The following is a 25,790-nucleotide window of genomic DNA, read 5'->3' on the forward strand; positions in this document are numbered from 1 at the left end:
TAAATGAAATGGTGTTTAGTCGTGATTAGGTATTTTGAATTGATTTGAATAAAAGTATTCGATGTTGGATCGAGGTTTGAATTTGTGTTTTATGGATGAATTGAATTATATTTAGTGAGTCAATCATCCAATCAATTAATTAAAATCGAATAGGTCTCATTGTAAGAAAACCCAAGACTCGAATCATGAACCGTGTGACTAGAATCACAACTTTAACTTAACTTGACTTGAATCACGGGAAAATGAGTCACTTTTCTTCATGAAGTATTGTTTCACATTACTTGCTCATTTGACTTAAATAATCAAATGCTCTTGACTCAAATCTAACTAACTTTTTTCATCCATTTTTGTTTTTAAATTTCAAACACACATACAAATATTTTGTCATCATTTTTATGGGTGTTCATTGGTTCGGGAAAATCCGAACCAAATGGGAATCCAAACCAAATCATGGTGTTTGGGTCTAACAAATTTTTAATTCGAGCAAAAATCGAACCAAACCAATGAAATCCGATGCTAATTTGTTCGGCCAACAGATTTTTAAAACTCTACCACAAGCCCGTCTACTCGAACCAACTATAACCATTATCATAAAAACTATTATAAGATATTCAACTTCAAGAAGAACAAAATGAAATTTTATTTGTGACATTCTCAACCTATATGAAGAAACGGAAAAGAAATTAAAAAATATATGTTTTTGTGGAAAATTAGTTGATGTAAAGTAGATATATTTTAAAATTATTTTTGCACGTTTCTTTGTAATGTATCCAATCAATTCAATCCAAACTAGCCCGTTGTTTATCAATTTAGTTTGGTTTGAGTTTTATCAAAAAGATTTGCAAATCCAATCCAAACCAATCCATTTATTTTTGATTGATTTGGGCATCAAATTCTCTTGAAACCGAACCAAACCGGCTTGTGAACATCCTTAATCATTTTTCAAAACACAACTAATACAAATTTGCGGAAAATTGCAATCTTCATTGTAATTTTTGTGAAATCAACACTCTATCACTTTTGAAAGTTCAAAAACTCTTGCAAACAAATTCATTTCATCTTTAACTTTTAGTTTCATTCAGATCTTGATAACGAGAGATTTGTAATTGATTGAGGGAGACGTTATCTTGAAACTAATCATTTTTAAATGTTTGGTTAAGATTTCCAGGAAGCTTACAAGATCAAGGCTATTATCATTAGTGCTGACAAATTCTAGTGAAAATGAGGTTCTTCTCTCCAGCAGAGTTTGGTAGTGACTTTGTGGAAAACTACAGACAAGTGGAATTCTTCTCAAATCTTCGGACAATTCATCGCTCAAGAAGTTAGTGGGATCAAGGGGTGATTGTCATACACAAAGATTGTGAGCATGTTGTTGATTATGGAAGATTCAAAAAGCGTAAATCGAGTAAAGATTATGCAGAAGAGTTTGACATTACGCTGTATACAAGTTAAGATCCATATATGAGATTTATTTTTATCAACATTATTGTGGATTAGTGATTGTATTGACTCTTGCAATATTTTTCAAAATAAAATATAATAAACCAGGTTTCGATGGAAAACAATTGAAGAGTGGAGTGGGCAAAATAAGGACGAACGTCGAACTACTACATATGGCGGTGTACTATCTCTCTCATTTAATTTTTCGTATGATATTTCATGCTTAGGTTTTCAATTCTTAGTGAAGTTCATCCTTCAATTCAATTAGTAGCGATTTATTAGGTAAGTTTGTATTTTGTTAGAATTGATACCTAATAGAACTAGTGGTGATTAAATTATGGGAAACTAGTGTTGTTAGACTCCGATCATAATTGAAATATCCTATAGGACACATGTCGTGTAATATATAATCATTCAATTATTCATTGTTTAACAATCTATGAAATTTATGAATGGTGTATTTTTCGACGTAATTGAAATCCGATAAAAGGATAATCTTTCCATTTTTTGCTTTAAACCTTCCGCGCACAAGTTTGAAAGACCTCTGATATTCTATTTATGATAAATCAGTAGAAGTTGTTTTTAAAGAGTTTATTCGCCCCCATAGACTGTTTTTCTACTCTATATTCTCACCCAACATTCTCCTTATCATAGGACTATCATATACCTCATACAAGAGATTTATACCTTAGGCGCACAAGTACATATGTGTTGCGCGTATTTGTTTTTAAAATATAATAATAAGAATGTAAACAAGAAAAACAATTTTTTTACCAAAAGAATTTATTATTTTTAAAAGAAAGATATATTTTGATTTATATATGCATCATAAATATAATTTTTTCATATATAAAAATATTTGGATGAACGATATATTTTCTTGTATGTAATGTTATTTTTGTTTTGACATTATTTATAAAAATATTTGGATAAAAACACTCGTTAATTTAAAAATAATATTTGCCATTAATAATATTAGTGAAATGATTACATCAATAATATATAACCCATTTTCCATGTATTATCTTAAAAAGTGTTAGTATCATAAATAATTAAAAAATAATACATTTTCCCGTACTTGAATTCATACATTATTTTAAATATATTTATTTTTATTTTTTTAATTATACAACAAAATTTAATAACACGTGCGTTCACACGAATTATGGTCTACATACCTATGCATTCGCACAGCTACGGATGTTTTACGCACATTTGTTTCAAAAATCTAATAAAAATGAAATAACATAAAAACAAAATTATTTAATCAAGAAAGTTTATTATTTTTATTTATATTTTGATCATAAATATAGTTTTTCATATATACAAATATTTGGGTCAATCATATATTTTTAATATTAATTTTGTTTTGATATTTTTTTAAAAAAATACTTATGCATTCATTTAGTTTTATAAATATCAATTAATAACGTAATCTTTGTAAATATTATTTTAATTACTTAAATAAATATTAATAACATAAATAAATATATTTTGTCAATGCTTAGATTCATATATTATTTTAAATATATTTATCAATATCTTTTTTATTTGTACAAAAATTATAGTGACGTGTGCGTTCTATGCACGGATAGTGGTGAGTTATGAGCATTATTTTCAAAATATAATAAAAATTAATAGAAAAAAAAAACAAAATTATTCATATATTAATCAAGTTATTACATCAATGATATATAATTCACCTTCCATTTAATTTCTTAATAAATAAAAAGAAAACAAAATTATTCATATATTAGTTAAATTATTTTAATTTTTTATTATGTTTACGTTTTTGGAAAACGTTGCATTTTATAAATATTTCATTTTAAATATGTGGTCTTTTATTGAGTTGTGTGGTATATATATTTTTTAAGTATACACCGTGAATCAATTATTATTATTGTTTTTAAAAAATATTATATCTTAACTTAAAAAGAATTGCTTAGTTATTTTTCAACGTTCAAAACATTCAAATTAGTTGTATATGTACACTGATTTTTATTTTTTTTAAATTTAATACTGTTTTAATCTGTTATAGTAAATAATTATAAAAATATATTATAATTTTGGAAAGATAAAAATAAAATATATCGTGGATATTATAAAATTATTATTTTATTGTTGTTAATAATATAATATTGCTTTTTTAATAGTTTTTTAAATGAAAGATCATTTAGTAATTTAATAGTTTTTTAAATCAAGAATCATTTAGTAATTATTTAATTTAATATTAATTAGTAAAAAAATATTTCTATCACTCACTATTTAATCAATCTATTCCAATCTTCATATTTTTGTCTCTTTCTATAATCATTATTTGTATTAAAGTTTATTAAATTTATTTAATTAATAAAGTATTTGTTATTATACCGTTCACACAATTAGTAAAAAAATAAAAACTATAAAATAATATTGTTTTGGTAATCATAAAATATTTATGAATGGTTGATATTAACATATAATTTTAATATCATTTAATTCACACATTACTTATGATTTTAGGTCTAGTATCTTTTTCCTTATATATATTAAGAATTTTATGATGTTACATTTCATTTTATATTTAATTATTTATGATATTATATTTTATAATCTTATCATTTTATTATATTATAATATATTTTATTTCTTAATATTTTAAAATTTTCATCTTTCAATTTATATCCTGTTATATTCTTATATTCTGTTTATTGATATATAATTTCAAGTTTCTTTTTTCAAATTTATTTTAATTGAAAATTTATGATTATTTTAAACTAAAAAAAATATTTGTTTAAATATTGTATCTTAAACTAAAATTAATTTTCATTCTAAAAATTTAATTACTTGTATAAATATACTGAAGTTTTTTCTTTACAAATTAAATATTATTTTAAATATAAATTAATAATCATTTTAAATGAACATAATTTCTCTTTTGATTAAAAATAAATAGTAATAATCATCATAAGTAAAAGTTATAAATGAGAGGATAAATTTATTAAAACTATTATAAATAAAAATAATATAAAACAATTTATTTAATTTATGATAAATTTAAATTTTAATATTATTAATCATGTTTTAATCTGTCATAGTATTAATAAAAATATAAGAAATGTATTATAATTTTACAATAATAAAAATGAAATATATCACTGATTATTTTAAAATAATATATTAATCTATTATAATATTAATAAATATAAAAAATATATTATAATTTTAAAATAATAAAAATGAAATATATCATCGATTATTTTAAAATAATATTTTAATCTAACATGGTATATTTATACTCTGATAAAAAAATATATTGTTCATAAGGCATAAGAAACGCCTTAAATATACATCATTTGAAAGATGAAACTAAAAAGTTATGATTATAAACAATTTTAAAAAAAATCTAAAAAATCCATATAACCTTACAAAATATTTTAAAATCTTCAAAAATATATTCATATAACGCTACAATTTGATGGTAAAATCAGAAGTAAAATAAAAGGCAGTCCAATAAACCCTTACTGCAATTTAAACAGTCGTTTCACCGCCGTAGCTGCCGCCTCTCTCCATCTCCCAACCTTTCATTCACTGCCGTTGCTGCCGACTCTGTTGTTTTTCTTCATCTACTTCGCCTCAGTGTTCAAATCGCAGGTAACTCTCCCTTCTCCCACTTCAATATGCATCTTACAAAATTATTTAACGTGTTTTTAGGTTTTTAGGTTGTGGCAATGTCGAAAGATGATTCAAAGAGTTACAAACCTCATCACGAGTTTAAACAAGATGTCAAGGAAGCACTGGTTGATCTTAACTTGACCGAATCTAGTGAGCTTTGGCTGCTTAAATTGCCATTTTCTAATGTATGTTTGTTCGCTTAGGGTTTTTGGTTTTGTTTATTTTCAATTGACTTTCAATTACTGTTGTTTCTCTTCTAAGTGAATGAGTAAAGAATGGGAATTGATTGCTTAAATAAAATTGATTTGTGTTAAAAATGAGTTGAATTTAAAGGGATTTATGTTTGTATAACTTTATACAAAATTGAATTAAATAAATCACATTTAAACTCAAAAACTACCTATTCTAATTTCAAGTAGAATGAATTATGCCGGCAGAATCAATTTTAATTAGCAGAACCAAACACCTGCTTTTGTCTCTTCCGAAAGTTAGAACCTCTAATTGTTAGAATTAGAGAAAACAACCATTATGGTCCTAGAACGAGTGTATCAAATTTGCAAATATATCCCAAGTGTCTCTGCTATTAGTCATTTTGGTCATTGAAGTTTTTTAGATAGTCGATTTAATAATCAAATGTGTTCTTACTTAGTCAATTTAGTCCGTAAAATTACTAACGAAAGAGGCACTAGATATGTATTAACAATTTCGATATGATTAAGGTATGTAGTGGCAGTGCTTAAAATGATTGTTTGCTTATCAATTTTGAAATTAAAATAGTAATTGCACAACAACAATCAAACCTTATTCCACTAAGTGGAGTTGGCTGTATGGATCTACTTCTATCATAATATTCTATTCAGGACCATGCTTATATCTAAAAATCTTTCTTAATGATTTCTCTTAAAAGTTTTCTAGGTCTAATATTGTCATTTTTAATCTTATCATATCTAGTCTTATCACATTCAACACAACATCCTCATATCTGCTACACTTACTTTTTTCTCGTGTTGATTCTTAACCTCCTAATATTTTGTCCAGTACAACATCGCACGTCTTACGCAGTCCGATAAAATTTTTCCTTTAATTTGAGCGGTAGCTTTGTGTTACATAAAACCTTTGAAGCCCTCCTCCATTTCAGCCACCCAACTTGAATTCAATGGGTTACATCCCCTTCTCCATCGTTTTGTATTACAGATCCAAGATATTTAAAGTGCGTGACTTGTGAGATGATATGTTTCTCAAGCCAAACAGGCTCTTAACTTCTTTATGGTCAAGCCCCTCTATTTAATCTCAACTTCTCGTGTTTGATTTCTTCTGTGATTTTAAAACTGATAATGCATGTTCTATTGTGTTCTATTACTTATGAATATATGTTCGGAAGTTGCTAATCTTTCATGAAGGACTGCAGAAAATTAACATGCCTCTTACTTTATTGTGAATGATTGGGAAGTTTTTTCATTTGAATCAAATGACTCGTTACATGTTTTGACAATTTTTGCTTATATCTTGAATTTAGATGATGGATGAGCCTCTATTTGTAGTTGTGTTAATCATTCATGTTATGCTCTTACTTTCTCTGCATTTTGTGTTGAGACCAGGATTTGTTAGCTGACATTGATGGGCAGGAATTGTCGGTCAAACTTGATAAGGACGGCACCTTGGCCAGCTTTGAAGGCGCGTCTGGTAAATAAGATAATCAATTTTTTTGACATCCTAAATGCTTTGTCTCCTTTTCAATTTCTTTATCATGATCTCTAAAATGGCATATTACATGATTGTTTATGACATGAATATAGAATGAAACTGATTGTTGTGCAAGTTCCCTAATTTTATTGGTATGTTGGCAGGGAAAGCGTATGATTTTGTCAGCTTTGCTTCCATGGAGCCTGACGAAACAGTTTTTGTTTCCTCTGCTACAGAATCAAAAATCGGTATGCATTTTTAATTATTTTTTTTAAAATCTCCTTTATTACTGTCATTGGTAAAGAGAGAGTGATTCTGTTTTGAGTTTCAACTCCACAACTCCCGTCATAAATGAACTAATGAAGTCACAATCTAGAAAACAGGAATAAATCCATTGCTGCAAGTTTGCAATGAACCCAACAGACAAATGAGGTGTATTAACCCAATTCTAGTTAGTTGAAACCTAGCTTTATCAATCTAAATAACAAGGAGAACCCAATATCCTTTATTGTTTAGTAATTTTGAATCTTGTGATTTGCCGGGTAGTCCGTCAATTTTGAACTTGTTATTCTTAGTGTGTGTTGAGTTGTGAACTTATGTTTTGATTTGTTCATCAGTTTCTAACTAGTAGGACTGTTCAAAAAACACTGAACCCAAACCTAACTGAACTGAACTGCTCTGATAAAAACCGAACCATTTATATTGGTTCACGAACTGAACTGATATTTCAAATACAGTTCAATAGCCTGCTGAACTGATATTTCATACACAGTTCAATAACCTAATACAACCTAAAAAACGCAACCCAAACTGTGCGAACTGAACTGCTAAGCCCCACTTATTTTCACTAATTTAGTTTACGGTTTATAGATCTTCCATGACCCTATTCCTTAATCTGAAACAACCTTGCACAACCTTCATCAAAATCTGTGATGGGAACACTAATTGATGCAAGTACTTGTCAATTCTAATAGCCTGTTCATAGACATGCTTAACACAAATCCAGTCTTAAATCCAATCTTATTTTAAGAGATTGTTTATTATCTATGGATGATTTTTGCAATAGATTAGACGAAGATTTGGAATGATCACTTCTGCAGATTCTGTTTTGGAAGTCTGAATTTGCAGTTCAAGATTTCTTGCATTTCTTTTTTTGGAGTGTGGATGAACAATTTGATTTGCAAAGAAACACTGGTTTGGTTCAAAATTTAATTTTTCGGCGCACCAAACCAGAAAAAAACATTTCAGTTCAGTTTGGGCCAAACTGTGATCGATTCAGTTTAGTTCTACAGTTTGTAGCCATGTTTTTCAGATAATATTGGATTGTTATTTCCCTTTGTTGTATCTGGCCATTTTTTTGTCATTAAGTCTAACAAGACTCATTCTTGTTAATGTTGCCGTAGTATACCTTTTGTGTTCAACCTCTAAAAGGAATCATTTCTTTTTTCTACAGCTGGAAAGATTTCACGTCGTGTTTCTGTTGTCCATTACCATGATCCTAAAGAACTCGAAAAGATTAGTACAACTGATGCAAAAAAAGCACTTCTAAATTCTATAGCCGCGACTCCTGGAAATTTTTCACGCACATCAGCATCTAAAAGTAGCAGACTGAAGAGTTCATTATCTGAATTTTCTGAACGATCAAATACAAAAAGAAGACCCGGTGAGAACAAATCTAATCGTGAATTAGCCGGTGGTTTTAACTCTGTCGCTTCTGCAATCTCTTCTGACCATTCTCATGGAGGAAAGTCAAATGCTTCTGCAATCTCTTCAGATCATTCTCATGGAGGAAAGTCAAACGCCTCTGCAATCTCTTCTGATCATTCCCATGGAGGAAAGTCGAAGAGAAGTAAACATAAGGAGTAATGTTTCCTTCACTTGATATATACTTTCTCACAGATCGGTTTAATATATAAAATTAATAGTACTTTTTAATTTTTCCTTCACATGGAGGAGTTTTGTTACTTCCTCTGTTTCTATGCTTCTTTTTAATTTTTTTTTCATCTGGTGTAACTCAAGATCATTGATTCTCAATGTTACTATTTTTGTGTTAATACATGTGGTTAATGCAAATGGTCCATAGATATATCATGTATTCAATGATTCACTAATCACCAATTGAACTTTATGAACCATTAATTTTATTATTAATCAAAATTTTAGATGTTAGAACTACATTTATGTTTACACCTAAAAATCGTTCTTAATAAAGTTCAAATTTCTATCGAACTTGTAGTTAGTAAAATTTACGACCTGAGTTGCATGTACGCAAAAAAAAATAGTTGTATTTTTCATCGTTATACAATTCAGTGCATGTTTTTTTACGAAAAGAAAAACAATAATAATATATAAAAACTCCATTTGCTGATTCTATCTGATTGGCAGTGGCTTCATCAAAGGGTCACACTTGGGTACTTGCAAGATCCATAACCTTCAAAAAGAAAATTTGTACAAAGTATGGATCAAAACAAATTTAAATTAACCATAAAGGGAAAAAAATTAACCATAAACTAGTTTATTTAAATCATTTGTAAATATCATCTTTATCAACAAAACTAATTTTAAAGATTTTTCAAGTCCTCATTTTAAAAATTGTAACAAGTACTTTCAGAAACTAAAACAATTTTTTTTAATATCTATGTCTAAGAAGGAAGTTTAAAACTTGAAAATATATTTCTATAAAGAATTAAAAAAAACTCACTTGGATCCTTTGCAATTTGGGTGGCAAGACCGTTGAAATTACAAGTTCCACCCACATGTCTAAACTGTGCCCAATAAGAACTAAACGCATAACTAGCACGATCCACCACTGAATCGGGTTTAAAACAAGGTTTTCCGGGTTGAACCGAATCACATGTTTGGTTTCCTTGTGAGCAAGCGTATGACAACGCCTCCACCACCGCCGTCTCATTTGCTCCCTCCGCCACCACGCACCACGCCTTCCCTTTATAATCCTCTGCTGGTGGCAATGTCTTAAACTCCGACTCTAGAGTCTTGCCAGAAAGGTCGATCTCATAAATACTTGATCCATTCGGGTATAATAACCCGAAGTGACGCTCTGTCCCTAAACCTGGTTTCAAATTTTCATTAAACAAAGCAAATATAAATGTTGGTAGAACCGAACCCGGTCGAGCTGGTGTCCCTGTAGGAGGCTTTTTCGTAACTTTCTTCACAATGTTTCTATTATATGTAGCAGCATTGTGAATATTCGCACCAATTTGATCCAAGTCGCCACCATTAGGCCAACCCGTTTCAGCAATAAAGATCCGAATACTGGGAAATCCAAGCCGTTCCATTGCAAAATAAACCGCATCCACCATTTGATCAAATAAATTAGTATAAACCAAACCCGTATTCGGATCCGTAACCGTGATGTTATCCGATTCAAAAAGAGCATAATTCAAGTTAATATTAATAGGATCTGAAGTCCAAGCAAAAAACGGATAAACATCCAAGAAGAAAAAAGAGTTTGTAACATGTAAGAACTCCAACATGGGTTTAATAACACTAAATGCAATGTCATCTCTAAAAGTTCCATTTGAAGGTGGAAATGATGTTTGTAAAACATCCATTGCTGAAGTGGTTCCGACTTTGATTTTATGCAAACCAAATATAGTTAAGGAGTGTTTGATTCGGTGCATGGCTGGTACAATGTGAGGCCATGTTTGGTTTGATGTTGAGGAAATGAGTTCGTTACCGACGAGAAGATAACGAATGAGTGTTTTAGGGTAAAACGGTACGAGGTTGGATTGGATCCATTGGTTTGAGAGTGTTTGGTTTGAGGATATGTTGGTAATGAGTTGATTTGGTAGCATGATTGATACTTGGAATCCAGTGTTTTCGAGTGCTTTGAGGATTTCGGGGTTTGCATCGTAGATTTTGACGCGTTTGGCTTTGAGGTTTTTGATTAGAGACACTGAGGTTGTTGGTGTTGGAAGATTGTTACCTAGTTCTCCATAGTTTACTCCAGGTTGTCCTGAAATTTCTCCACCTGTGGTGTCATGTTAGAAAATTGAGGTTAGAGAAAAACACTAGACTCTGATAAATAAAACACAAAATTTGTGATTTTGATTTATGTGAAGGGAAAAGGGGAAGTTACTTACTTGATGTGATGAATAAGGAGAAGATAAATAGAGAAATCAAAGCCATAACCATTGCTTTCATTGATACTGTGTTTCTTGGAGCTTCTCAAGCTAAGAGATTATTATGTTTTGATACTTTAACTCTCTCTTAAATAGCCTTAACTTTTGAGATGTGTAAAAGATTGAATTGAAGGCAAAATTAGAGATTTAGATCATGATAACGTGGTTGACATTTCAGAAGATCAAGTCTTCAAGTCTTGATCATTTATTGCTATTGGAAATATCAAACATTTTATATTTGATTTCTAAGTTGTTCTCTTATTGAATGGTTGTTGGAAATAATATTATCGTAGTCACAATTTTAATTATTATTTGATTGCAACCGATGAGTTGGATGTATGTGGCTGTAGAAGTTTGTTTGACTTAAGGGGATGATGGCAAAGGGAATTGGAGTGCTTCTCTGCGTTCAATTTGGGGCAAGAAGCCTTTAAATTCTCGCATAGAATGAAATATATTTATAAATAAAAATAAAAATAAAAATGTTAAGTTAGACGTTACCACAATTCTTTTAAAAAATAGTATTTGATTTTATCCAAATTCTCACAATCATTCAATAGAATTATAAAGTTCGGCCATATCATATCAATATTTTAAAATTAAATGTGTGATTTGACGGGCTGATTAATTGAAAGTGTAAAAATATTTTACACCGTGAAATGCATAATCTTTTTTCTCCTTAAATAAACCATTGCTAGATACCAAAATATATTCAATTAATTTAAAAAATATATAAAACTGATGCTTAGATTAGATGAGATCGGCCATCAAATATATTATCATTTTCTTTATTTTATTAACTCATGATATTCTGTTCATACTTATATAAATTTTTACAACTAAATGTTATAGAAATATATATATTTATTGCAACTAGTATCTTTCAATTTTACGAGATTTTTTTTAAGTACATGATCAAGTATAAAGATCACATTTTTATACATCTAAAATTAAAAGTAATCACAATACATTTATGTTAGCATATAAACTCAAATAAACAAATAAAAAAGATCCATAATACATATGTATTACTTTTCCAACTCTAGGTTAGTTGCTTATTATCCTTTGTAAATTGCAAAACATGATAATCAACTCATCTCCCTTGATAAAGGCAAGATGCACAACAAATCGCCAGAAAAATTGAACATTAGTCTCAGCTATTTCTAAGAAATAACAACAAAAATTTAATTACATCAATTGGGTGATCAAAAGTTACACCTAGGTTTTTTAAAGTGGACAAAATGTGGACCGTCAAGTTGAACTACAAAGTAAAAAATATGGCATTAAATGGATTCGACATGAAAAGGTTTTTTATAGAACTGCAGTAAAAGAGATGAAGAAACCACACTAAGAGAAGATGCAGCCATACAGGCACCAGCAAGCCATGGTGGCAATCTGATTCCGGTAAATGGGTACAAAACACCAGCAGCAATTGGCATGCCTAAAATGTTGTAACCAAGAGCCCAAATGTAGTTCAGTCTGATACGAGACATGGTCTTTCTAGAGAGATCTATGGCTGTAATCACATCTACCAAATTGCTTTTGACCAGAACTATATCAGCTGCTTCTATAGCTACATCAGTTCCAGCACCTATAGCCATACCGACATCAGCAGCAACCAAAGCCGGAGAGTCATTTATTCCATCACCTACCATTGCCACAGTCATTCCCTTCATCTGTATCCAGTTTTAATTGAAAAATCAGAAACCAGAAAGTGTTTGTATTTTTGTCAGATTATCAAGATGTGTCAATTACATTAGTTCATCATATCAAATTGAAAAGAAAAAAAAAACTGGTTTTAGCATTGATTTTCATATAGCTGGCTCAGAAGCTTTACCTGCAATTCTTTCACCTTATCAGCTTTGCCTACTGGATCTGTCTCAGCAAAGACCTGGTCAATACCAACTTCATTTGCAATAGCAGTTGCAGTAGCATGGTTATCTCCGGTCACGATGACGCTTGTGATACCCATGGAGCGGAGAAATGATATAACACGTTTAGCCTCTGGCTTTACCGGATCAGATACAGAGAATGCTCCGGCAATCTTTCCATTAATTGAAACTAAAACACAAGTTCTAGCCAGGTTCTCGTTTTCAGAGATGTACTTTTCAGCCGCAGAAGATATTTTAACATTACAAGCATTCATGAGTCTCCTGTTTCCAACTAAAACTGTTTTATCACCAACTTTTCCACTTACCCCGGCTCCCATGTGTACCTCAAAATCAACAACATCTGGCACTTCCTCAGGGCAAGAACCAAACTTCTTGCGAAGGTTTTTTGCGTGCGCCACAACAGCTTTTGCTATGGGGTGTTCGCTACTTGCCTAAAAATGTGTACATATAATTAGCTTACTTATTATGGAGAAGTGTTAACTAAGATATATAGATTGGAAAAGATTCAGTATCATTGAAAATTGTTCTTGTTTTTCATTTCACTAAACAAAATTGGAACCTGATTCTATATAGCTCTACCAATATTACATTGGTCAATATTACATTGGTCGAGTGTGGATGAAAAAACATGGTTGGGTGGAGAGACCACATCACAGGTTGCCAACCAGGTAATCCGACAAACATTATTCATAGGAAAAGTTGGTGGTTACTTTGTAACTATGATTTGGTTAGTAAAAACTATAGTTCTCTCTCTATAGAAGGATCCAGGGAAGGGTGAAAATGTTACAGATCTATTGCAGTGTTATTTGACATCTATCTGCAAGATGCTGATTCCACTACTCGGACCACGGCAGCAACTACGACCATTGCACCAAGGCTTTTATTCTCAATCCATTAAACAAGTATGATATCAAAATCCGAGGACTACACACTATTTAGAATTTTTTTCCCAAATCTCCTTAATGAATGACAAAGTACCTTTGTTCTTTGTTTTTCTTTATATTTATTTGGTAGTACCTATTTTACAATAGAAGCACTTGAAATTAACCCAAACAATTTTTTTAGCTTTTGCGAAATAAAAACTAAATTTGATTTCTTTTTCTGTATTCTTCAATATCTTTCGCACATGTTCTAAAAATGTTAATAAGAATAAGACTACATAAAATTTGCAGCTATCCAAATAAGCACAGTATGCAACATAACAAAATACCTCTACCGAAATTGCCATGTCACATAACACCTCCATGGAAAATTCAGGAAACAGCACTGCACTGACTACTGCTGGCTTCCCAACTGTTAGTGTCCCAGTCTTATCAAATACAATAGTCTTTACCTGCATCGAAGTTGGGAACAATGAATAGGATTTTATTTTAATAAAGCACGGTGAAATTTTAGGAATGTGTTGCAGATTAGTATCATATGAACACTACTAGATTATGCACAACATGAATGTCTTAGATACAATGAAAAGTGAAACAGGGCAATCTTAGCACCCCCAAAAAATTATGGCTTTGACGATGATTTTAGTGCAAACTGCACAAATAACACCAGAAATTTTGAATGTTGTTTACCCTTCAGTATCTGGTCATCATGGTTCAAACATTTAAATCCTGATAAACGAAACTAGAGGGAAAGGTTCACATGATGTGTTAAAATTATAATATTTACAAACTTCGAATTAGTATATTCTCCTAATGTGAGAACAATTTACATAATACTGAAGATATGAAGCAACTGGAAATTGAAATATCATTACCTTGTGTGCCTTCTCCAGTGCATCTCCACCTTTGATGAGCACTCCTTGAGAAGCACCTATGCCTGAAGCCACCATGACTGCAGTTGGTGTAGCTAGACCCAAAGCACATGGGCAAGCAACGACTAACACAGAAATTGCAAACTGCAAAGCAAGCTCAAATGCATCCATTCCTTTTGGTATCCAATGTTTAGGGTAAAAACCTGCTTCCCCAGGAATGAGCCACCCCAGCCAAGTTGTGAGTGCTATAACAACCACCTAAGAATGTGGTGGGATTAATGAAACAGTAAATAGAAAATTAAGAACAAAGGAGCAAAGGTAATTGTTTATAAGATGAGTAACAATTACAAGCAGCAAGAAATAGTAATGGTAGCTAGCAATAATAGGAAACGTAAATTGATAACAGACTATCAATTCCCTATAGCCACAAGGCCTCAATTCACAAGAGTGAATCCATGATAACAGAATACTTGCCTACCCATTCTCTCTCCTCTAACTGTCTTAATATACTCAGCTGACCTCACTCCTCATGCATCCCATGCACACGTGTTTTCCTACTCCTTTCTCTCTCTTGCTTTCCCACGCCTCCTCTCATACACTCTCCATATCTTAGGCCTGATGTTAGAGTCCAGGCCCAACTGTGTCTCCTCCTCTCCATCAATACTCCCTCCTTCCAAATTAACCTTGTCCTCAAGGTTAAAATCCGGAAACTGCCCCCTGAGTACAGCATCATCCTCCCATGTTACATCCTCGGCAGGTCTGTTCTTCCACTGAATTAAACTTTGAGGAGTGGAAACGCCCCCTTGAACTGTCACCCTACTGCCCAACACCTGCATAGGATATATCTCATCATCTAGTACGACCTCCAACTCCTTAGGCAACTCCCCTTGCACTTGGTAATCCCCAATTGCCTTTTTAAGTAAAGACACATGGAAGACCGGGTGAATTTTAGACTGGTCAGGCAACTGCAATTTGTAGGCCACTGCACCTATCTTCGCTATAATTTGGAAAGGACCATAAAAACGAGCTGCAAGTTTTTGATTAATCCTTTTGACTACAGACTGCTGCCTATGAGGCCTCAATTTCAGAAACACCCATTCCCCGACTTCAAACTTCAAATCCCTCCTCTTCTTGTTAGCATAGGACTGCATTTGTTGTTGAGCTTTCAGTAAATGTAGTTTCAACTGGTTGAGTGCTTCATCTCTGTCCTTCAGTTCCAAAGCCACTGCTGCCACTTTGGTTTCATTGCTCAAAAATCTCAATAACTTGGGTGGTTGCCTCCCATATACCACCTCAAAAGGAGATTTTCCTATAGAGACATGATAGGTCGTGTTGTACCAGTATTCTGCCCACGGAATCCAGTAAGACCACGATTTAGGCTGTTCAGCTGCAAAGCACCTTAGATAGCTCTCAAGGCATCTGTTAATGACCTCTGTTTGTCCATCTGTCTCCGGATGGTAAGATGAACTCATTTTGAGTGCAGTCCCCTGCAATTTGAACAACTCTTTCCAGAAATAACTCACAAACAACGGGTCTCTGTCACTGACAATGGAATTGGGTATTCCATGTAGCCGAACCACCTCCCTCACAAAAACCTCTGCAACAGATTTTGCTGTGTAAGGGTGTTTCATTAAGATGAAATGACTATATTTGGACAGCCTATCAACCACCACAAACACTGCCTCGTATCCCTTGGACTTAGGTAGACCAGTAATGAAGTCCATGGAGATATCCTCCCAAACAGCATTCGGTATCGGCAACGGTTGCAACAGACCCCCAGGAGTGGTGGCTGCATACTTTTGTCTCTGACAGGTATCACAGGCCCTCACGTAGTCTCTAATGGTCCTTTGCATACCCCTCCAATAGACATTTTCAGATATCCTCCTGTAGGTTCTGAGGAATCCTGAATGGCCCCCCATGGGAGTGTTATGGCACTCCTTTAGTAGTAAAGGAATAGAGGGAGAATTTGGTCCTATTACCAAGCGACCATGATACATCAACACACCCTGTTGCAGAGTAAAACCAGGTCTGGATTGTGGATTCTTTTCCACCTCTTCTGTTAATTTCTTCACCTCATTATCCTTCTTCACCTCCTGCAGTAACCTACTGCTCTCCAGCCAGTTTGGTGTATGTAACATAGAAGCTAATTCCCCTTCATCAAAGCACCTTGACAACGCATCCGCTGCTTTGTTTTCCAAGCCCGGTTTGTATTTTACCTCAAACTGGTACCCTAAGAGTTTAGCCAGCCAACACTGTTGGTCAGGAGAGGACACTCTTTGCTGTAAAAAATGTTTAAGGCTCTTGTGGTCAGTGTAAACCACAAATTCCTTACCCAATAAATAGTGTCTCCAGTGCTGTATGGCTAGGACCAAAGCCATCAATTCCTTCTCATACACAGATTTTGCCAAGTTATTCTCAGATAAGGCCTTACTGAAGTAGGCAATGGGCTGTCTCCTTTGCATCAACACTGCTCCCACACCTCTCCCTGCAGCATCACATTCGACTTCAAACGGTAAGGAAAAATCAGGGAGCACCAAAACAGGAGGAGTGGTCATGATTCTTTTCAATTTCTCAAAAGCTTCTTTGGCACTCTCACTCCAAAGGAAATTGTCCTTCTTTGTGAGATCAGTTAGAGGCCTGGCAATTTTACCATAGTCTCTAACAAACTTCCTGTAATATCCCGTGAGACCCAAAAATCCTCTCACGCCTTTCACATTCTTAGGACTGGGCCAGTCTAAGATACATTTTATCTTTCCAGGATCGACGGCTACCCCTGCTCCAGAGATGATGTGCCCCAAATAATCAATTTGAGAACAACCAAACTTACATTTGGATTTGTTTGCCACAAAACAATTACTGACCAGCACTGCCAGCACTTGTTGTAAGTGTTTACCGTGTTCTTGAACATTCCTACTGTACACCAGAATATCATCAAAGAATACTAGCACAAATTTCCTCAGAAAGGGCCTGAAAATGTCATTCATTGTCGCTTGAAACGTAGCAGGCGCATTCATTAGCCCAAAAGGCATGACGAGATACTCATAATGACCATTATGAGTTCTAAAAGCAGTTTTGTGTACATCTTCTTCTTGAACCAGTATCTGATGGTAACCTGCTTTTAGATCAATTTTGGAGAAAATTGTTGAACCATACAATTCATCCAAGAGCTCATCAACAATTGGAATCGGATATTTGTCAGGTATAGTAGCCTTGTTAAGGGCTCTATAATCCACACACATCCTCCACGTGTGGTCCTTCTTCTTAACCAAAATCACCGGACTCGAAAAAGCGCTCATACTGGATCTTATGACCCCTGCCTGTAACAGTTCTGCCACCTGCCTCTCAATTTCCTCTTTCTGATGATGGGGGTACTTATAAGGTCTCACATTGACAGGACCTTGATTTGGCAAAAGAGTGATTCTGTGCACCTGCTCCCTCCTGGGAGGCAAAGTCAATTTGTCTTTAAACACCTCAGGGTACAGGTTTAAAACCTCCACCATTGTTTCTTCCTCTGTACCTTGAATTTCTTCTTTACCTTGCCACCATCCACTTTTGCCCATCTCACCTTCTCTTCCTGTCAAAAAAGCATTAAGACATCCTTTTTGAATTTGTCTTTCCTTCCGTCCCTGCAAGGTAATCACTTCTCCTTTATGCCAAAACTGCATAGATAGATCCTTCCAGTCCATTATGACCTTTCCAAGCGTACTCAGCCACGAGATTCCCAACACCACATCCAATTCACCCAGCTCCAACACCAAGGCATCAATGGTGAACGTTTTAGATCCCAGTGTCAATTTGATTGCTCTGCATATACCTTCGGACAACACCCTGTGACCGTCACCCAGCTTGATTCTTTTTACCCTAGTAGGTGTAATTGTCAGCCCCAACGCCATAGCCAATTCAGGAGAAATGAAGCTATGACTAGCACCACTATCAATGAGAACCTCAACATTTACATTAGTAAGCTTCCCTTCAATTTTCATGGTATGGTGCTCTCCCATCTTACCCAGGACCCCTATAATCTTACATTCTGCTTCAACTTCTTCTTCATCCTCTGTCTCTTCCTCCTCCAGCGCCACAATCTCACCCTCTTCATTCATCGTTTCTCCATCTCCAAGTATCAACACACGTATCGAGCGCTCAGGACATTTGTGCAACGTCGGATGGTACTTTCCGCCACACTTAAAACACAAACCCTTAGCTCGCCTCTCCTCCATCTCTTCATTTCGCACCCCTTTCCAACGTTCAGAGCCCCCACTTCGCCGCTCAGAATCAGATTTCTTTCCCGTCGAACTCAGCGATGACGAGGAATTCATGTTGGACCCTACGGACCCGGTTTTTCTTGCCGGGTTGTTCCAACCCGAACTCACCCCCTTCGTTACTTCCTTCTGGGTCGAATTAAACCCGGTTCGGAATTTAAACCCGAGCCCATTCGCTTCACTACGGCCCACTATCTTCTTACTGTAGGTACGCGAACCATCATCGTCTTCTTCTCTCAGCTCGTCCTCCACATCTTTCGCCATTCGCATCATTTGCATCCGAGTTTGAGGATTCAGAGTCCTTACCCGGCGACGGATGGGTTGCTTCAAACCACTCATGAAGTACCCTAAGTATTGTTCCTCCGGCAACCGGCCCACCTGTGATGATAGCAACTCAAACGCTTCGACAAACTCCTCGACGCTCCCCGTTTGCTTCAGAGTTGATAACTCCTCGAACGGGTTCTCCAAACGCCGACCTCCATAGCGCGCAATCAGCGCTTTCTTCAACTTCTCCCACGTGAGGTCGTCCTCTGTCTCCATAAGCAAATTAAACCAATGTATGGTAGCACCTTCCATACTCAAACGAGATAGCTTCACACGCATATCCTCAGAAGTGTTTTGTACGTCGAAATAGATCTCAGCTCGTGTGATCCACGCAACTGGATCCTCTCCTTCAAACAACGGCAGCTTCACCTTCTTTCCAGCCAAGCGAGACTCACTCTGTGATGATGCATCATCGTTCGAGTTTTCCGCGTGAGGCACAACCTTCTTCCCCATCTGTCTGCTGAGTGCAGTCAGTACAGCACTCTGTTGTTGCAGCTGCAACGCAAGTTCCTGTAACGTCGCATTAACACTTCCCATCTGGGTCTCCAACGCATCTATACGGTCACCCATCTTAGGTTTCCTTGGCATCTACAGTTGCGAGATTTCTGAGGGGTTATTGATCCGGTAGGTCGGACCAATTTGGTGGGATTAATGAAACAGTAAATAGAAAATTAAGAACAAAGGAGCAAAGGTAATTGTTTATAAGATGAGTAACAATTACAAGCAGCAAGAAATAGTAATGGTAGCTAGCAATAATAGGAAACGTAAATTGATAACAGACTATCAATTCCCTATAGCCACAAGGCCTCAATTCACAAGAGTGAATCCATGATAACAGAATACTTGCCTACCCATTCTCTCTCCTCTAACTGTCTTAATATACTCAGCTGACCTCACTCCTCATGCATCCCATGCACACGTGTTTTCCTACTCCTTTCTCTCTCTTGCTTTCCCACGCCTCCTCTCATACACTCTCCATATCTTAGGCCTGATGTTAGAGTCCAGGCCCAACTGTGTCTCCTCCTCTCCATCAGAATGCCACCACAGAGTAAGCATCACCACAGGGATAATATATTGCAACTATCATAGCAATGCTGATGTCAGTTAAGAGATAAAATGAGTATCTTTATTATCCCTTCATTTTTAGTCCAATAATATTGACATATAGACAAAAAATGGCAAGAAATAGGAAAGTTCATTGCGGAACAAATGACATGTCATATCTTGAAATGCTTTTACATGAGCCAGAATTCCTATAACCCAAAACTGAAATGATTCTATTCACGCCACATGCAAGATAAAAACAAATAAAACCCAACCCGGTTAAGAAAATTTATGTCATGAGCTAAAATTCCTCATCACCAATAAGAAAATTCCCTCCCAATACATGCTTATCACTGAAGTAGTTTGTTCTCCATAATCATACATATAGTTAGAGGGAATCAACAGTGACAATAATCAGAGGTTACCAATGGCGGTGGTGCCAACAGCAATGTTAGTTGGACTTTGCCAACAACAATGGTTTCTTAAATTTATAGGCAACAAGACAAAGATAATAATCAAGAATAAGATACGAAATATCATTTTTTAACTTTTAGCTTTGACACTTGGAACTTCAATTCATAGGGTCGTAGTTCGGATCAAATATATAAAAAATTATAAGTGAACAGATTGTTTTTCAGTTCCATGGAATTGGAACAGCAATTCTCGGTTACACTTACACAACTGTTGTGTCATGTGTGGCATACTTAACAGGATTTCACTCTAATTACTATTTATAGATAAATTTATCACCATAGTTTCTAGTAATAAGGACTGATTTGATTTAAAAACCAGTTCTTTTGCTCTCTTTCGAATGAGGCCAAACAAGATAGTTTTGGAATTGCAAGGTTCAATTCCAAATGCTTAATTTCAGATCCAACTCCACGCATCAACCAGCACAGAAAAGTATAGTTAAGAAACAAATACTCACAATTGGAACAAAAACCCGTGAAATATCGTCCGCAAGTTTTTGAACTGGTGCTTTGGCAAGCTGAGCAGCTTCTACGAGTTGAACAATTTGAGAAAGGGCAGTGTCTGATCCAACATGTGTAGCTTTAACCAACAAGCAGCCATTCTCATTGATTGTTCCACTGATAACCTGTGAAACACATTTGAAAAATTAAAAAATGTTCTCAGCACTCTATCATGCTACTCTTACATAATTTAAACCACCGGGACTTGGATTTTTTTAGAGATTGTACATATTTCCCTAGATCCCCCTTCCGATGAAAAAAGGAGAGGAAGATGTCAATCCAATGTGTCTCTCTCTGTTTACAATAACATCAGACTACATTCACTCTCTCATTTTTTGGTCACACCTTCTTACACACCTACATTAATGTGTTTGCCATTAATTTGTTGGATTTCTCCTGATCTGCTATTTCTCCTAATCTGCTAATTCGTAACATAAAAAAATACAACAAGTCAAGGCTTCTAATGCGTGTATAATACCTTGTCTCCTGGACTTTTGGCAATGGGTCTAGCCTCCCCTGTGATCATACTTTCATTTGCATAGCTTTGCCCTTTTATAACAATACCATCGATAGGAATTTTAGCCCCAGGCACAATCTTAATTATGTCATTCTTTTGGATAAGTTGAGTGTCAATTTCTGTCTCTGTGATGATGTTTGCATCAGTGTCAATTACTACTAAATAAGCTTTATCAGGAACAAGTTGTGTTAGCTTTCCCAAAGCATCTGATGTTTTCCCTTTAGCCACAATCTCCAAATATTTTCCTAATAGAATAAAGGATATTAACATGGAACTGGTCTCAAAAAAATCTTGTCCTTGAAATGTATCTGAAGTCAGCGCTTTAATTACAATATATAATGAGTAAAAATAAGCAGCATTAGTGCCCAACGCAACCAGAACATCCATGTTAGCAGATCTTCTCCTCAGTGCATGATATGATCCAACATAGAACCTAATAACAGTAATAACAATAGCCATTGTAAAACGATTATACAAACATGTATATATAGAAAACAGATACATTTTAAACCATCATCTGGCTATTAGGTGGACTAAAGTCTGTAAACAGTTATTCGTATAATAATAGTACCTTTTTCCAACTATGAACTGCACGGGCGTGCAAAGGATCCATCTTAAAAACAACCCAAGAGTAAGCATATTATGAAGCTTATAGTTCAACCAGTTGCCATATGGAGGAAGCATGGGAAGCACCATGGCAAACACAAACACAGGTACAGAAAACAAGCAGCTGAACAAAAACTGATTTCTATACATGCGAATTTCATTCACTTTATCCCGTTCTCTTTGTCCTGAAGGAGAGTACAAAGTTGCTTGATACACCTTGGAACCACGGCTAGCTTCCTCAACACAATGAATAAGAGTTCTCGGACCTGTAATATCGGGAACATAGCTAATCGTGACTATAAGTTCAGAAAAGTCCATTTCAACACGATTCACACCTGCAGCTAACTCAAGGTAAGACACTAACACATTAGCATCTTCTTCAGTATCAATCCCTTCAAGTTTTAGATGAACTTTGTTCGCATCATTCCCAGAACTAATAAGTTCTCCTCCAAAACCGGCATCTTCTATAGCTTCAATTATTTTTTCAGGATCAGCAAGGCTAGGGTCATAATGCACTTTTGCCTCCTCCAAAGCTAAACCAACTATTGCCCTTTTCACTCCATCAACCATTTGAAGTGCCTTCTCAACAGACTCAGAACAACTTGTACATGCCATTCCTTTAATCCTGATTCGGCACACAGATATGTCTTGGTCATGATCATGAACCTCATTAACCTTAAACCCACTCTCTTCTATACGTTCTTTTATTCTTTTTGCCTACATTAAAAAATAATTCATTACCTTAACATGAATCCATATTTCAATACAAAAACCTTCATGCAACATAAATACTAGATACGCCTATGTGAACAATAGTGAATAAATCATGAAATTCATATAGTAATAATATAGGTTAAAGTTTCAACATTTCAGTTTTAGTCCTCTGTTGTAACTTTTAATTTCTACAAAACTACAAAACTATGTAGTGCCCAAAATTTCACTCTTTTTATAGTCAAAACCTAAAAATAAAATCAACAATAAATTTGGACATAGAAATCAAATTTTGACTATTTTTTAATCAGATTTTTTTATATAATATTCTAATTGCAAAAAAATCATTCAAAATTTTAAGTCTACTAAACAGGGAATAAACTACTCACACGATAATCTTACCTGAACTAAAAGTAAAATGTTGAAATTTTATTAGGAATAAACGCATATATGTAATAATTAATACTAAATAATAATAATAATAATAATAATAATAATAATAACAGTAATAATAATAACAGTAACCACATAACAATAATAATACTGATGATGATTGTGTGGCTTACAGTTATGAGTTTGGGAACGAATTTGATGGCGGCACGGCCGTCGAGTGACGAAACTGCAATATTTTTAACGCCGTTAAGATTCGCAAGCGCCGATTCAATAGAATTAACACAGGAAGCGCACTTGATATCGCTAATTTGGAACGTAACCGTCCGAACGACGACGTTTTCTTCTACAGATTGCAACAGAGGAATCTTCACATCGTCAACTCCGTCATCTTCCATATTCCAATCGAAGAGAAACAATAGAAAGAGATGAAGACGAGTTGAGAATTTGGAGCGAAAGAGAAAATAGGTTTTGGAATCGAAGGTGAAGAAAAAGAGGGAGAACTTTTTGTTTTGTAGGGTTTATAGCTACGGATGTAACGAGAAGAGAGATAATGGAGAGTACGTGACTGCGTGCGTCAGTTTGGTTTTGGAATGAAGCTGGAATCGTGGTTTAAACTTTTGAATTGGTAACGACTTGTGAGTTGTGACTTTTTCCCACCAAAAGTGGTCACTTTACCGATTCTGCCCCTTTATTCCTTATGCTAGTGGAGGAGGTTGATGCTTTACGAAAACAGGGGCTTATTCGGTATTTTGATTGTTTGTTTTTCTTAGTGGATTATATTTTTTCTTACTAGCGTAGTATTAACATTTTCAAACACTGAATTTTATTTGTTGAATCGAATAATATGACGACATTTGATCGAAAAAAGAATAATATGACGAGAATTTTATGAACGCTAGCTTAGAAAATAATAAAGCATCCCATTTTATGAAAAATAATAACGTATAAAAGGTAAATATTCTTATTTTAACTCAGATTATGTTGAAATAATGTGTGCAACTCCACATTTATTATGTACACAAAAAGTTAGATTTTTTTCAAAGAGAAAAATAATAACGTATAAAAGGTAAATATTCTTATTTTAACTCATATTATGTGGAAATAATGTGTGCAACTCCACATTTATTATGTACACAAAAAGTTAGATTTTTTTCAAAGAGAAATTAATTGAGATTTCAATTTGTAGAATAAAGTTTTTGCAAGAATTTAAATTATATTTAATGGTAAGACATTTGTCATATGAAAATAGAGGGTTTAATAAAGTCTTTTTTTTAATAAAATAGTTTTCTAAGAAATTAGACTTGTTTAATGAACAGAGAAATATAATTTTGGATTGATGAAGTGAGAGTTGATCTGTAAGGTTATCACTCCAACATTTAAATTAATCGGAGGATAAAAAGAGACGAAATAGTGAGAATGGATTTGAATACCTAAGAATGATGCTCTTTATCTCTCACTTTTTATCTTATATAATGAAAGTCGTTTGAACCGAAAGCGGAGAGTGCAACGTGGATCACGGTCAGTCGTCGGATTGATTTGAACAAATGATAATGCTTCGAAGGCGAAACTAACTACCCTTTGAGAGGGTAGATGTGCACATGTTTCTTGCATGTGCTTCCATGCTCCGACTATGAGCCTTTCGTCTTAGGCCTTGTGGGTGACCGAAAATAGTTACTCTTTGAGCCCTTATCCCTTCTTTGCAAGACGAAGATTTATAGTATACATCATAGTCACATGCCAGTTGATTGACATGAGAAGATAAAGAGCCCTTATTGGACGTCACTGTTTTTAGCAACGAGCACATTAAATGTCTTTTTTGTAGTAAGTAACGTTATAGGAGAAATAACTAACACGTGTATATGTATTAGTTGGTAATGTTGTTTCCTCTTTCTTATGGTAGTTGAGTAGTTTGCATAGCCTTCGATGAAATCTCGACTGTTGGTGGAACACAGTGGATCGTACGATCCTCAGTGGTATATGCATATATAAAAGATCTATGAAGCATCATTTTTCTCCTTTTTGTCATTCGCGACTTGTAAAAGATCTTCTTTCTATCTTGCCAACTTCGTTCTTTCTCGCAAGATCTTCTGTTTCAACATCTTGGTTAAGCTCATATGTGATCTTCGTTCGACGACTTTGATACTCACGGATAACCAACCTATTTCGTTTAAGGTAAAACCGACGTCTTATTCTTACTTTCGCTTCCTTTTTAGAGTTTTTAGGAGAATGAGTTTTTTTTATCTCTTTGTCATTTGAATTCTTGTTGTTGGCGTGTTTGACCAGAGTGATGACTCTTCATATTTCCTTTTTCTGTTGTTCTTTAGAATGGATATTCCACCTACCATGTGTCACATATTTCTTTAGTATGAGTGGATCAGAAGACATTGGATGCAACCTTTACTTT

At 34.3% G+C, this 25,790-nt stretch overlaps 3 protein-coding genes across 4 annotated transcripts; 1 reads left to right on the plus strand and 2 right to left on the minus strand.

Annotated features, from left to right (window-relative positions):
- Nucleotides 1-4,872: 4,872 nt before the first annotated feature.
- LOC127076541 (uncharacterized) lies at nucleotides 4,873-8,831 on the plus strand. 2 transcript variants are annotated; one of them, XM_051018224.1, is made up of 5 exons: nucleotides 4,873-5,073; nucleotides 5,142-5,279; nucleotides 6,693-6,777; nucleotides 6,942-7,025; nucleotides 8,231-8,831. In XM_051018224.1, the coding sequence occupies exons 2-5, from the start codon at nucleotides 5,151-5,153 to the stop codon at nucleotides 8,641-8,643; spliced, it is 711 nt and encodes a 236-aa protein (XP_050874181.1). In that variant the 5' UTR covers nucleotides 4,873-5,073; nucleotides 5,142-5,150; the 3' UTR covers nucleotides 8,644-8,831. The 2 variants fall into 2 exon arrangements, with proteins under 2 accessions (XP_050874181.1, XP_050874182.1); XM_051018225.1 differs by having other exon boundaries at nucleotides 4,910-5,073; nucleotides 5,134-5,279.
- Nucleotides 8,832-9,013: 182 nt separating this feature from the next.
- Nucleotides 9,014-11,176, minus strand: LOC127076540 (probable glucan endo-1,3-beta-glucosidase A6). Its single transcript, XM_051018222.1, has 3 exons — nucleotides 10,881-11,176; nucleotides 9,479-10,768; nucleotides 9,014-9,208 (listed from the first exon to the last, which is right to left on the minus strand). The coding sequence occupies exons 1-3, from the start codon at nucleotides 10,939-10,941 to the stop codon at nucleotides 9,171-9,173; spliced, it is 1,389 nt and encodes a 462-aa protein (XP_050874179.1). The 5' UTR covers nucleotides 10,942-11,176; the 3' UTR covers nucleotides 9,014-9,170.
- A 749-nt stretch (nucleotides 11,177-11,925) lies between these two features.
- On the minus strand, nucleotides 11,926-23,992 carry LOC127076542 (copper-transporting ATPase HMA4). Its single transcript, XM_051018226.1, has 8 exons — nucleotides 23,560-23,992; nucleotides 22,248-22,999; nucleotides 21,638-22,109; nucleotides 21,117-21,284; nucleotides 14,565-14,819; nucleotides 14,019-14,141; nucleotides 12,754-13,239; nucleotides 11,926-12,592 (listed from the first exon to the last, which is right to left on the minus strand). Exons 1-8 carry the CDS (start codon nucleotides 23,779-23,781, stop codon nucleotides 12,200-12,202), a joined length of 2,871 nt encoding a protein of 956 aa, XP_050874183.1. The 5' UTR covers nucleotides 23,782-23,992; the 3' UTR covers nucleotides 11,926-12,199.
- Between the last annotated feature and the right edge of the window lie 1,798 nt (nucleotides 23,993-25,790).

This window comes from Lathyrus oleraceus, chromosome 4, assembly GCF_024323335.1.
Source record: "Lathyrus oleraceus cultivar Zhongwan6 chromosome 4, CAAS_Psat_ZW6_1.0, whole genome shotgun sequence".
In the NCBI taxonomy this organism is placed as follows: Eukaryota; Viridiplantae; Streptophyta; class Magnoliopsida; order Fabales; family Fabaceae; genus Lathyrus; species Lathyrus oleraceus.

What these genes read in the sequence shown, in the direction of transcription:
- LOC127076541 (XM_051018224.1), top strand. Translation starts at nt 5,151, where the DNA reads ATGTCGAAAGATGATTCAAAGAGTTACAAACCTCATCACGAGTTTAAA. An exon ending in TTAAATTGCCATTTTCTAAT is followed by an intron (nt 5,280 to 6,692) that starts GTATGTTTGTTC and finishes TGTTGAGACCAG; the next exon opens with GATTTGTTAGCTGACATTGA. An exon ending in TGCTACAGAATCAAAAATCG is followed by an intron (nt 7,026 to 8,230) that starts GTATGCATTTTT and finishes TTTTTTCTACAG; the next exon opens with CTGGAAAGATTTCACGTCGT.
- LOC127076540 (XM_051018222.1), bottom strand. Translation starts at nt 10,941, where the DNA reads ATGAAAGCAATGGTTATGGCTTTGATTTCTCTATTTATCTTCTCCTTA. An exon ending in CTCCTTATTCATCACATCAA is followed by an intron (nt 10,769 to 10,880) that starts GTAAGTAACTTC and finishes ATGACACCACAG; the next exon opens with GTGGAGAAATTTCAGGACAA. An exon ending in CCAAATTGCAAAGGATCCAA is followed by an intron (nt 9,209 to 9,478) that starts GTGAGTTTTTTT and finishes TTCTTTTTGAAG; the next exon opens with GTTATGGATCTTGCAAGTAC.
- LOC127076542 (XM_051018226.1), bottom strand. Translation starts at nt 23,781, where the DNA reads ATGGAAGATGACGGAGTTGACGATGTGAAGATTCCTCTGTTGCAATCT. An exon ending in CACGGGTTTTTGTTCCAATT is followed by an intron (nt 14,820 to 21,116) that starts GTGAGTATTTGT and finishes CCACATTCTTAG; the next exon opens with GTGGTTGTTATAGCACTCAC. An exon ending in CACTGGAGAAGGCACACAAG is followed by an intron (nt 14,142 to 14,564) that starts GTAATGATATTT and finishes ACTTCGATGCAG; the next exon opens with GTAAAGACTATTGTATTTGA.